This window comes from Diplotaxodon limnothrissa, linkage group LG8 (genome assembly GCF_057381915.1).
Source record: "Diplotaxodon limnothrissa isolate DT_005_m linkage group LG8, D_limnothrissa_male_GT1.1, whole genome shotgun sequence".
Taxonomy (NCBI): Eukaryota; Metazoa; Chordata; class Actinopteri; order Cichliformes; family Cichlidae; genus Diplotaxodon; species Diplotaxodon limnothrissa.
This window is the reverse complement of record NC_140603.1, coordinates 18,201,643-18,215,984: the sequence shown is the minus strand read 5'-3', so window position 1 is coordinate 18,215,984 and position 14,342 is coordinate 18,201,643. Positions and strand designations below refer to the sequence as shown.

The 14,342-nt window shown below is 38.0% G+C and overlaps 1 protein-coding gene across 1 annotated transcript; it reads left to right on the top strand.

Moving 5' to 3' along the window:
- lgi1b (leucine-rich, glioma inactivated 1b) lies at positions 1-14,336 on the top strand. The gene is made up of 10 exons (XM_085360749.1): positions 1-398; positions 491-562; positions 2,855-2,926; positions 3,437-3,508; positions 8,759-8,830; positions 10,269-10,438; positions 10,527-10,691; positions 11,331-11,551; positions 12,562-12,808; positions 13,800-14,336. Exons 1-10 carry the CDS (start codon positions 148-150, stop codon positions 14,147-14,149), a joined length of 1,692 nt encoding a protein of 563 aa, XP_085216875.1. The 5' UTR covers positions 1-147; the 3' UTR covers positions 14,150-14,336.
- The last annotated feature ends 6 nt before the right edge of the window (positions 14,337-14,342 follow it).

Below are 14,342 nucleotides of genomic sequence, written 5' to 3'. Positions count from 1 at the left end.
GAAGACAGCCTCAGAGCGCTCTATCATTAAGAGCAAACAAGACAGAGGACCTCGGCTTTTAAAAGCAAAACGAGAAAACAATCTGAAAGCGTCAAGTTAATATTTCCCGATTGGCTTTACACGTCGCAGATTTTGCTTGTAAGTTGCATGTTCGTGAGTGGAAGTACTCGGCTCGGGACAGAAGGAATGGGATACCCGAGCAGAGAAGTGAGGGGATGGAGAAGACGGAAAGGATGGACGCTCTTGGTTTGGGTCGTTGTTGTCAGCTTGGCTTTAGCTGACGGACGGAGAGTGAGGCAGCCCAGATGCCCCCACGGATGCACCTGCACAAAAGATAATGCCCTATGTGAGAGTGTCCGATCTGTGCCCCACACTTTCCCATCCGACGTCGTTTCACTGTAAGTGATGCTGCATGAAGTGGTGAAGTGTCAGAAAGCTTAATACATTCTGTGTCATATTTCCACTTTGATTTGTTTCTCCTTTTAATCAGATCTTTTGTCAAGTCTGGATTTAATGAAATTACTGGAGGAAGCTTTGCGCACACACCTACCCTACACCTGCTGTGAGTAATAGCTTTTAATCTATCTATTTATCTATGTATCTATCAATTTATGTATCTGTCAATCTGTCTGCCTATTTATTTATCTGTCTATTTATAATTTATGTCTGCCTGTCTGTCTCACTGCTTCCTTGATTTAAAAGTAAGGTTGTGTCTTAACAGGCAACTTGCACACAGGCTTAGATTCAGCTTTAAAGGGGGAATTCTCTGTAATGGTGTCTGGATTATGCAATAGACCACATGGCTAGAGCAACTAACAGCAAGAGGAACAGTGTGTGTGTGTGCGTATCTTCTTTAGAAACAGGGTGGCTGAGATAAACAATGAGCATGTTCTCTTATTCTCCTGAAGAATTCAGCCCTAATCTGTAGTCAAATAACAGGCGTGCACATGAGTGTTCACCTTCTCCTAACAGTGCTGTTGATTAATGGCCTTCATTATTTAGTATCTTGACAGGACTTGAGTCTATTGAGCAAATGCGTTCTTGCAAATCCACAAATTAACAGCAAGGTCAGACTTAACTGTACTCTACGCCGCACATAATAACATGCTGTCAAGCGTCAGTTTAGCTTTCCTGGCACCGGTTCCTTCATTCTCTCAGATGACGGTGAAGTCGAGGCTAAATGTGCACGGAGCCTCAAACGTAGGAGGACGTAGCATCACGCATCTGAAGACCGAGCTCGTGACTGTTAGGAGAGAGGTAACTGAAGATGAGTGAATAAGTGGACTGCCTCATCTGTTATTTTTCCCTGCAAAGGTGACTTGAAGCATCTTAACCTCCATTAAGGCATGCTTGATCAGTGCCACTGTTTTGTAGTCTGCATTAGCCAAATGTCAGGGTAACTGGCTTCCTCATTTTAAAGACTTTAACATCTTAGGATTGTAATATTTCAACCTTGACATAATAATAAATAATACTGATGGTACTTTTGTTCAATATTTAAAAGAAAAGAGCCGCTCTGTACAGTAACCAAATGCCAGCTTAATAATAAACGAAAACCCTTTAAGATTTTTAATAATCTGGTGGAGATGAGGTGTACAATATGTTGCCGATGGACACGATTCTTATGTTAGTTATTTAAAAAGTGACTCAAAAACAAGTTGGGGGGGGGGGGGGGGGGGGGGGGGGTAAGAATCTTGATTCTTTGCCATTTCTTATGAGAAACATGTAGGAGTGAGTGGTTGTTTCTCTGTTTAATCTGAGTCATTCATTGACCACATACACAGTGGGTAGAAGTAGTGAATGAGTGTTGTCCAATTTCTCTGCTTTTTGCAATAGACTTACTGCCATTGACATTACGTAAACATCCATGACCTTTTCTTATTGTGCACAGCCCACACAAATCAATATCTTGTTGGAGTTCATCTCAGTTAAGTTGTGAAACACAAACAACCAGCTGTTAAGAAAAATCTATGTACAGTTGCTTTAAATATGGCAATTTGCATTAGTCTAAACGCTTCCATCCTTTATATTTTGCTTCCAAAGAACCAGACTTTATCTATATAATATCTTTATAATTTTTAAAGTGGTCTTCATCAACAGTTTTCCAGGCTTTCCGAAGACCTTTCAAAAGTTTACGTTGGAGATTGGCTGCTTTTTCACTCATTTTCATTCCAGTCATTCTACCTGACCCTTTTCAGAGGAATGTTTCTTTTGTTGTTGAGCTACTTTTAAATTTCATTTTTAGGCACTGTTATACTAGCCTGCCACAAAGGTGCATAATTTGTTTCCTGTGGACACACTTTGTAAAGGACACACTGCACAGTGTGCCAAGACCTGACAGAACCTGAAAAATGCATCTGGCCCTTTAGTTGATCCGTCTACTGTTCACTGAAGCCTCATCAGAAATGTCATGGAAGGGTGGCTGTCAAGAGCATTTCATAGGGAAACAGAAAAAGATTCAGGTATGCCAAATTACACAAGAAATGAACTGAAAAACCGCAGCGATCTGTGTTACAGAGTGATGAATCTAAATTTGAAATGTTTCATTCATCTCTATTCATGTATGGAGGAGGTCAGGAGAGAGGTGCAACAGTGAGTGTTTGAAACTGTCTGTAAAAGACTGTCATATTTGCCATTTTTTATGAGAAATATTATCTCATATAATGTCATATTATTGCATTTCAGCCAGCGGTGTTGTCAAAAATCTATTGAAGTATGAACGCAGAAAAGTGATATCAAATTTTGATGTTATTCTTATGAGAGCTATCTATCTATCTATCTATCTATCTATCTATCTATCTATCTATCTATCTATCTATCTATCTGTCTTTTTTGGTTTGTTTTTCCTTCACAGATTGTTCACAGCAAACTCATTTGACCTGATTGATGAGGATGCATTTCAAGGTTTACCACATCTTGAATACCTGTAAGTAACTGTTTTTAATTCATGTGCAGAAAACATTTGTGTGCTGTTGTATGAAACACTGTATCATAATTGCATATTTTTTGTATTAAACAAATATGAGGCACATGCTGATTAATAACAGCACTATGTGAACCTGTGCGGAAATATTGCACTCAAAACCTTACTGTAGTGCATGCTTGGTTACATGATGGCATATAAATCTATCTGAACGATGAGGCTTTACCCATAAGCATGTTTACACTAATGTTCCCTGTTTGGGTGCTCCATCCAACTACAACCACAGCTAGTTAAATGGCTGAAAACACTTGTTTGCATTTTGAATGTGTTTACAGTATAATTTACTTTGACATGTTTTCCCAGTGTTTTACTAGCCTTAGCGATCATGTAAAACTCTCCATAGCCTGATTGCAGTAAACATCTCATCTTCTTACAGGACCACAATAGATGTCAGTATTCATTGTGTGTAGGATTTCATGACTTACTCTCATTCATTCTGCTTCTCATTCACAGATTTATTGAAAACAACAAAATTGCTGAAATATCCCCATATGCTTTCCGGGGCCTGAAAGCTCTAGTACATCTGTAAGTATTTTGGTTTGAAAAAACTTTAACTCAGTTCTTGTTATCCTCTTTCTTCCTCCAGTCTTTACTTATCTTCTCCTTAATCCATGTCCAGGGAATAGTCCCATCTCTCGTTTGTTCCTTTCTATTTTCTTAGAACTTGTGGCTTTTTCCTTTCTTCACATTAACATCTGCATTGTCCCTTTCACACGTCTGTTTCACTTTTCGAGTAATCTGAGGTAAAAAGTAACTGAACATTATTTTTCGAGGTATCCTGACATACCCTCCATCAGTTTGCCTTTTCTGTCCCCGTTTCACTTTGTCACTGTCTGGAATGAAAAGGTAGGCAAAAGCGCTGCTGCCAGTAATCATTTCTCAAGGTGACTGAAGATATCAGCTGGATCAGGTTGCAGAAGGGCAGGTCTGGATGTTTCATTGCAGATAAGCTGTTCATATATTTTAGACAGTAAAATAGACTTGATTTTGTCAAAGTTTGATTTTTCTAAAACCAAAAAAAGAAGCTATTAGTGTGAATATTGGATACAACTGCTCAAAATCTGCCTAGACAATTTATAAAACCACTATTCTGTCCTGTAGAACAAAACTATACGAAATATGCTAACACATTCTTAACAGTGTTTTTTCTAAACACAGTGACAATGTCACCTCAAAGCCTGCCAGAACTAAAGGTAGGTGAGAGCGCGAGTGACTTATCGGTCAAGTTAAATATAACTGTGCTGTAACCTTAAACCGGGTGACCTATCACTCTGTGACTCTCCAACATGTTTTCCCTTTAACATCATGCAGCACAGGGCAAACAAGATTTTAGCATATTGGTCTTCCTTGTCATCCCTTCATCATCCTTATGATCACCACCATCTTTTAAACTATATATTGTTATGAAGAGGAATAAAAGTCAAATAGGAGAGATTAAAACATTTATCCCAACATCAGCAAAGTATAGAAAATAGTTTGATCTACAAGAAATCACAAGCAAATGGTTTTTAAAAAGATTTACACTGAAAGTGAATCCACTTCAATGTGCTATGGATGAAGAATTAAGAATCAAGTTTTACCAAACTTCTACAAAACAGGCAGCAAACATGCAAGAAAGGTAAACAGATACTGCAACAAAGACTGAGTGGAAAGGCAGGACTATTTATACACGTGAAGGTAATCAGGGGAGTGCAAACAGCTGGGGGAAGAAAAAGAAAGACAATCAATAACAGTGAGACAAGAGGGGAAGTAAAACTAAAGACAAGACATCAGAAAAATGAATAGAAAAATACAACAGGGAATAACAATTGGGAAACTCAGACACATGAATAAACTTAAACCAATCAAACAGAGGATACATTGTCCACCAGCCCTCTTCAAAAACAGTAATACCTGAATCAGGCCAGAGTTAACAAATCCATGGTGTGGTACTGTAGACCAACAGATATTCTGATAAAAGCAACATAATAAAACCTTGTCTATATAAGAATAATTATCTAGGTAACGAGTTTAATTGCTTTTGTCAAAGTTATAACTTTACAAATGGAGTTTTCCTGTAGGCAAGATAATTCACTGCAAAGGGAAGGTCAGATCCAAGCTCCAGTAGGGGATCACTGCTCTAGAATTAAATCATTTTCCAATAACAATGTATGCAATAAAATATGAAGCGCTAAAACTGTCAGCTAAGATTTTTTTATATTGCTAACATGACTCAGAAAGTGCCATAGCATGTCAGTGAAGATGCCCTTTTTCGGTTCCCTTCTAGAAAAAAGTAAACAAACGCTGATACCACATGCAGTATCAGAGGACACTTTAAGAGCATCACACACAGTAAATACATTATTAAAGGGCATCTGCAAGGAGTTATATTGGAATCCTTTCCACTCTGCTCTAACCTCATGTGTTTGCTTAGTGCATTCTTGCATAAACTGTAAAGTTAAAAGGTCTCTCTTCCTTGGAGAACCAACTTTCATATAAATAATGCAGTGTTCATGGATTACGCCAACATTTCATTTCATTCACATCTCTCTGTGTGTTTTGAAGTTCAGTCTCTAGCTCCAGGGTTTGTTTTTGTTGTAGGTTTTTTTGTACTGTTGGCCAAAAAAATACCCTGCATTTGACAGCACCGGAGAAGCTAGACTATATACAAGGTAACAAACAACCACACACTCACTTATGACATACTCTGAAAGGAACAACTCGGCTACATCTGGGGGAAAAAAAACAACTGCATCAGTCAGATACATACGTGCAGAACATGATCAACTTGAAGTCAAAACATTTAATTAACACAGAACTTGGAATATGAAATAGACCCAGGCAACTTCTTCTCTTCTATCAATAACAACTGCTGCTACTATACAAATCAACAGTACAACCAGGGGGCTGGGGTGAGATGGTCAATTATCTAGTTTAACTGTAGAAGTCTATATACAAATTTTATTAATAACAAGGATTATCTAAACCAGTTTTTACATCAATTCAGTGTCATTACCATATCTGAAACTTGTATTAACATGGATAAAGGAATGGACTTTGAACTGAAGGGTTATGAATTCACGTATATACTTTATTAACACAATGTACTGCATGAACCTGGTCCCTAAAGTAACCAGATCTACTAGAATCACATCACATTGAGCCACTCTCATAGACAACATTTTTACAAATGACACTGAAAATAAGACAGTAAGCGCACTTCTGATTAATGACATCAGTGACCATCTTCCTGTTTTTACAGTCTGTGATAGGAATTACAAGATTAAAAATATGGACAGAAAAAAAGTACACACGATTCAGAACAGAGGAATCAATAAATGCTTTTAAAAACCATTTCATGAAACAGAAACAGGTGAAATATATCAAAAACAAGATGCCAAGTAAGTATGATGAATTCCTTAGATTATTTACATTACTGTATAATACAAACTGTCCAATAATGCAATATAATAGAAAACATGAGTAAATAAAAATAATATTAAAAGAATATGAGAAATACTGACCAGCGTTGTATAACGTAGGTCTACACCATCACTGAACCTGGGATAACAGAGGAAAAACTGGATACCTTGATAGACAGAAATCATTATTCAATGGTCCATGTAGCTGTTGTTTTTGAAATGGTTAAAACATGTAAAAATAAGAAATCCTTGGATTTTAATGATATTGATAAGTCAGTAGTTAAGAAAGCTCTTAAGGCTATTTTAAGATTTAATTTGGAATTTATCATTTCAAACTGGTATATTTTCAGACAGAATGAAAATAGCAAGAGATAAACCTTTATACAAATCTGACAACAAACACCATTTCAAAAACTACAGGTCTGTTTCTTTACTATGTCAATTCTTAGAAAATCTTGAAGAACTGTATAACAATCGACTGGAAAAACATATAGATAAACATAAACTGCTCACCGAGAGCCTGAGGGCTCAGATCAAGCAGATCAACATCACTGGCACTATTAGATTCAATAGAATACATCACAAATTCTACAGACAAAAAGCAATATGTGGCTGGATAATTCATAGATTTAAGCATTTGACACAATAGATCGGGATATATTAGTAAGAAAACTGTATCATTATAGTGTCGGGGGGTAGTTTTAAATTGGGTTGGGAGTTATTTAAGAGACAGGAAGCAGTTTGTGAAATTAAATGGTTGTTGCTCTGTATGCATGGACATTGCCTGTGGTGTACCCCAGGGGTCAGTTTTGGGCCCTAGATTCTTTAATTTATCAATGACATGTGTGAAGTGTCCAGAGTGTTAAAATGGTACTGTTCCTGATGATATAAACATTTTCTGCACTGGTGAGGATCTGCTGCATTTATTTGATGAGGTAACTAATGAAATAATTAAATTAAAGCTTGGGCATGATTAAAAACAAATTACTGTTACATTTGAATAAAACTACCTAATAAAACTGTTCTTTGGAAAGAGCAGATTAAGTATAAATGTGAAAACTCAAATAAATGGTGTTCATTTTGAAAGAGTCAATATAATAGATTTCTTGGGGTAATAATAGATGAGATACTTAATTAGAGAGCACAGATAAGATATATTCATTCCAAAGTATTAAGAAACATTGCAATACTGAACAAGACAAAGGAGGCATTAGACTGTATCACTCCATATTCTATAAGCTGTTGTGCAGAGGTCTGGGGCAATGACTATAAAAGTACATTAGATTCTCTTTTTATTCTTCAAAAAAAAAAAAGCAGTTCAGAACTACCAGGTGACATTCAACACATGTTTTTTCTTTTTGTTTTTTGAGACAAGGAAGCTATACCGTAATTTAATGGATTTCTTCTTGAAAGCTGTGAGTTTGTGTAATACCAGGAACAAAAAAACAACAAGTTTTTGTTTTTCTATGCATGGAGTGAAACTGTGGAACAATTTGAGTGTGGAGTTGGCCAAACATAAAGCAGTTCAAAGATAGTTATAAAGATATGATTTTATATTTGTATAATTAACTTTTCAAAACTGGAAGTATTGGCTTTGTTGTGTGGAGGCTTATAGAGCTACAAAAACATAATGCTCTGATAATTTGTACTGTATGTGTCATATACGTTATATTAGAAATATTTTCATTGTTATTACTGCGGTTTGTATCAGTAAGGAAGCTAAATAAATATTAACTGATAACTTATGGCGAGGAGGCGGGATTAAATAAGTGTGCACTTCTTCCCATTCCTTTTTAATATGTAAGTGAATCAGAACAGGTGAAGCAATATTGAAATGTATTTTGTTTTATTTTGTATAGTACTTTTTTTCTTTTCTTTGCTAAATGAACTCCTGTATATTTTTAGAAGATTTGAAATAAATTGAACACAAGTGTGACCAGTGTTAACAGAACAAAATACACAGAACAGTAATGCACAATTCAGGTATGTGAAGGACAGATCGGTGTGATTGCTCTTTTTTAATTTAAATTTTTACATTTAAAAAACAAACAAACTGCTGTATCAAAAGAAAAATCCCACATCTGGGACAAATAGTATAGTAAAGTAAACATATTGCATCTTAATTCGTTTATGTGTTTTTTACTGCCTTCCATTTCAAGCACCTGTTACATGTCATGAGAGGAATCTAGAAGTAGTCAGGTTTTGTGACATGTTTATTTGTTTGTAATGTCCTTGGTTTTATTCTGTTTCTCAAGTCATTCTGTTCCACCAACCAATGAAAAATACATTAAGGGAAATGGATATGTCAGAAGAGTTGCACTCTACATCTAATGTAATCACTTTGTTTATTATTTTTTTCCTTTTTGCTGATTAGGAGTCTGGCTTACAACAACCTTGAGACACTGCCCAAAGATGTTTTTAAGGGCATGGATGCTTTGACCAAAGTGTGAGTCTGTTTTTCCTTAATCCATCCTCACAATGCAAATATACACTTTAGTTATTACTAATATGGTCATCAAGGGTTCATTGTATTTGTGTTTGATTACTATTTATATGCTGTATGTTTAGTCCTTTTCACACAGTTTGAAAAACATAAGTAGTTACTAAATCTATATTTGTTAGGATGCCTGGGTCGTTGACTCAGGGTTTTTGAGTTTATTATATTATTTATACTTTCTAGTTTTTGGTTTCTTTGAGTTCTGTCTTATGGTTTATGTCTGTCTTCTTTAGTTGCTCTGTCTCCCCTATCACCTGTATCCCCTTGTCTAGTTCGCGTCTATGTGTATCCTTAGTTCCTATATCCCCGTGTTCAGTCAGTGTTTGTGTCTGCCCTGGTCCCACGTCTCTGTTCCCTCTGTAGTGCCTGCATGTGAGTCTGTGTTATGTGTTTCCTGTTTTACTTTGAAGGTCTCTGTCTTATCTCAGTGTGTTCAGTTTACGCTTCTTTGGTCTCGTCAGTTCTGATTTGTCCCAGCTGTGTTTCCCTCCTGTTACTCATTCCCTGATTGCTCCCTCTGTGTATTTAAGCCCTGTGTTTCTCTGTGTCCGTGTTGCGATCTACCGTTTATTTTGCTGTGTGTTTTGCCCATCCACTGGTGTTAGTTTATTTTGAGTTTTGTTCCAGTTATGTTATGTTTGCGTTCAGCATTAAAGCTGTTTTGGTTTACGTTCTGTCTCCGGAGTCTGCACCTTGGGTCCTATTCCTGTCTGCACACAGCCGTCACCTAACAATATTAGTATTTCTCCTCCTTTTCAAAGAAAGAAACAATAACTGTGCAAGAAGGAAAATGAGAGAATAGTCTGAGAAAGTAAATCATTATAGAGGAAGCTATTACATACTGCGGTTGAGAAATCTAGAGAAAGGAAAGGCTGGGTTAAGATGCTACAATGTCAGGGTAAATGGTCAGCAAGTCAATTACACAACAAAAGAACTAGATACTGGCTTAGGTCACACTGACACAATCAGCTAGATTAATTCCTGTGTCTCTAGATTCACTAGACTCCACATTCAAGCTTAATAGCTATTCAAACTGAGAGTGTGTGATAAGCAGAGACTACCCAGGAGATGGGACACGTGCTGTGGTTTAGCAAACTGAACAGTTCTTGGAAATAAGAGGCCTGTAAGTTTTAAAAAGAATAAAGAAAGCAAGAAATAAAGAATAAATATTAACGATTTCATGTTGTAACGTTAGTGTTTTACTTGATTGTCATGGCAGGTTCTGGTTCTGTGGAGTTTTCCTTCCCACTGATTGCTGATTGAGCCCATCTGGTTGTTGGGGTTTTGTTTGTGTTATTGGAGGGTCTTAACCTTACAATGTAAAGCACCTTGAGGAAACTGTATAAAGAAAATTGAACTGTATTTTACTTGTGATCCATTCATGTAGGGATCTGCGAGGCAACAATTTGATCTGTGACTGCAAGCTCAAGTGGTTGGTGGAGTGGATGCACCACACCAATGCCACTCTAGACCAAATCTACTGCAGTAGCCCACCCATTCACCAGGGGAAGAAGATCAACGACCTGCTGCCTCACTCTTTTGACTGCATCGCAGCAGGTACCTTCCTCTTGCACATCTCCTTGTATCACAGCATCTACAGCATCTTTCTTTCATGTCTATTTAATTGTTATGTCCCACCTTTCAGAGTTTGCCACCTATCAGTCACTGAAGTTTGAGTCCATTTCGGTGGATGCCTTCACTCTTGGTAATGAACAGTATGTCGTGTTTGCCCAGCCTTTTGCTGGGACATGCAGCTTCTTAGAATGGGATCACGTGGAGATGACCTTCAGAACATATGACACCATTGAAAGTGAGTTTTTCTCAAGTCAGTACGAGAATGTGTAAATATTCTCACCTGGAATGACCTCAATGTGTAGTATGTAAATGTATAAGAAACCCTGTATGGATTATATTGGTCTCAGTCAGAGTTGGCTTCCCTGTAGAACTTCACAATACATTTTTTCAGGTGACTGCAGTTGAGTATATATCTGATTGATGTAATTACTAGTTCCCATTCAAAATAATTACCCGTTTAAGCCAGCAGTATAATAAGAGATGTTTGACACAGCATACCCGCTAATGCAGAAAATTTCCTCTGCATCCAGGCATAAATGGAGTGCCTGGATGTAGAAAGATATCAGATCCTAGCACTACTTTGTGTCAGTCAGATCTTTGCCAACAGTGATGCACATAATATTTTTATCAGTCACAGAGATTTACTTTAACCTCAGAGTTACCACATTACGTCATTAAATGGTTTTGATAAGGTTTAGATAGATGTACTTGAAAAAAGGAACTACGGGTTTCATGTAGTATTTGTAGTTAGACACTCTTTATTGGATGAAAAAAAGGTTAGTGAGCCTAATTGTTCTTACATTCTAGTACAAACAGTTGCTTGGGTTCTGTGCATGTACTGAATGTGTATTTTGTTCTCTCTTTTACTCTTTAGGCACCTCAACTGTCGTCTGCAAGCCCATGCTAATTGAGAACCACCTCTTTGTCATTGTGGCCCAGTTGTTTGGGGGCTCACACATTTACAAGCATGACACCTCCGCCAGCAAGTTCATCAAGATCCAGGACATTGACATCCTAAAAATTCGCAAACCCAACGACATCGAGACCTTCATGATCGACGGAGAGTCTTTCTTTGTCATCGCTGACAGCTCTAAGGTTGGGCCTGTTTTCTGTTTTCTTTCACTGTCACTCAAAATCAACAAAGTATTTCATGGCAGGTGGCATAAATTTGCATTTCGCTAGTGACGGTTTATTTTTTAAATGAATCTATTTCAGGGTTCAATTTAAAATTGCATTACTTGATTTTTAAAGTCTCAGTGGGTTAGCACTCCCTTACTTAACAGAACTTTTGAAACCCTACAGTCCTACTGGAGCACAGAGGGCTTTGAACCAGCGGCTCTTGAACTCTCCTAGAATCAGGCTTCAAAGCAGAGGCGTTAGGGCCTTTTCAGTGGTGGCTCCTAATCTTTGGAACAACTTACCTTTTTACTTAAGAACTGCCACGTCCCTCAATCATTTTAAAACACCTTTTAAAATCTATTTGTTCTCGCTTGCTTTCAAATCTAGTTGAGCAGAGTATCCTGGCTTTTAGTGTGCAAACACAGTGTTATTTACTTCTTTTATTTGATTTTTAGTGCATAGTTATTGTTGATTTAGCCATCATTGTATATACTGTATATTCTATATAACTTGTACAGTACTTTGGTCAGCTGGGGTTGTTAAAATGTGCAAACAGATATCAATTTTGACTTGACTTAAAAACAACAACAATACTGTAGACATGTCCTTATTACTGCATCCAGCCCCTGTATGAATAAATATCCTCTAATCTACTCTTCCCACCACGTCAGCCAGTCCTTCCCCGGGCGTCCTTCTCTGCAGCATGTCGGTCTGTGTCTGCTCCTGCTGATTAGCTTGTATTGCCAAATGTTCACATATGCTCTCACATATGCTTGGGGACAACTCAGGCACACAAGCACAGACACACCACCACACTCTGGTGTTTGGCTTCATGCAAAATTTGAAGTTTGTTGCCTAATTTTTTTTCATGTTGAGCTATAATTGTTTTCAACTGTAAATCACTATTGAGTACTTAATTAAAATGCTTGTTCAGGTTTTGAATGTAGTTGGCTTGAGCTGATGTTTTGTACATGTTCTTCCTGTAGGCGGGCTCCACAACGGTGTACAAATGGAACGGCAATGGATTTTATTCCCACCAGTCACTCCACCCTTGGTACAGGGATACAGATGTAGAATATCTAGAGATCTCCAACAAACCCCACCTGATTTTGTCAAGTAGCTCCCAGAGGCCTGTCGTGTACCAGTGGAACAGGAGCCAGAAAAAGTTTGACCGCAGGACTGACATACCGGACATGGAGGACGTCTTCTCCATCAAACACTTCCGAGTTCAAGGTGAGATCCATGCAAGCAAAAGGACACTGTGCAAACTTCTAGTTGCATCCATTAAGTTTAGTGCACCACATGCTTAATATTGGACTCAACTTTTTTTTTAAGTGTGGTTAATAAAAACATTTATGACCTACTTTCTTAGACTTGATTTATTACTCTTTATTTTCCCGCTGCATATCGTCGGCATTTATTTTGAAGGCGATAAGAGGCAATGTCACTGCCATAAAACCTGCACACAAATCAGACTGTAAAACATTATGATAGTGTGGGGTGGGGGTTTCTCTCTCATATTAACAGGTTACCTATTAGTGGCTATTAGCTGATGTCAGGGAAAAGTTAGTTCAAGGAAAGCAGTTTTCTTTCGAGGTTTACAACAGCTTCCGTATGCGTACTGGACACAGGTCTCCAAAGACAAATGACAGGGAATTAATTTGCAATTCCAACTTTATGGTTTCTCCCTCACCTTAGACCTCCCAGCAGAGAGAAATGTGGTACACCAGGCGCTCTGCCTACCAGGAGACACTCTCAGCCTTCTCTAAACAGGCAATCTGGGGTTTATACATAATATTATGAGAATATTATGGGTTTGCCATAACAGCTAGCCTAGTTAGGGCTGAAAGAAAAACTGAGAGAAAGCTTTATCTGTCATCAAAAACAAATAGCACCATTCCCAGAGTAACATCTGCATCCACTTCTTCTTTCTCCCAAAACAGTGCATAAGGCTGAGATCAGCCCAACTCTGCTATGTGAGCAGACAGGGAAGACACGACTCAAGATCACAGCACACAATGTGTGAATATAAAATGAGTGAATGTGCATGAATAATGTAGCTCGAAATGTCTCCCACAGCTGAATAAATATTTGTAGCAAACAATGAATTATATTTGGGATTACATAATCTGTTTTTTTTTGTGAGCTTTCCTGTGTCAGATCCGCATTTAGTGGCTGAATGTCTAAACTAAACGGCCTCTTGAAATCTTTGTCCTTTTCAAAGGTGATCTGTTTATATGCTTGACAAGATTCATCGGGGACTCCAAGGTGATGCGCTGGGACGGTGCCATGTTCAAAGAGGTCCAGACATTTCCTTCCCGTGGCTCTATGGTGTTCCAGCCCGTCTCCACCGGCAACTGGCAGTATGCCATCTTGGGCAGCGATTACTCACTGACGCAGGTCTACCAATGGGACACCAAGAGGGGCCAGTTTGTCCCATCTCAGGAGCTGAATATCCAGGCGCCTCGGGGATTTTCTCTGGTTTCCATTGACGACCGGGTGTTCCTACTGGCATCCAGCTTCAAGGGAAAAACTCAGATATACGAGCACCTCATGATCGATCTGAGCAATTAGGCCCATCGTCTAAATGCCTTTTCCCCGAGATTGTCGCTCTCGTCAGTCCCATTTTAATCAATCAACAATTTCCACCTTTGCTCAAACAAAAAGAGAGATTTGTCAAAATCCTGGTAGATTAGTTTGTAGCTAAACTTATAAATATTTTGTGATCAGCTGCAGTGGTCTGCAAGTCCTGTATTTATATCTCAAT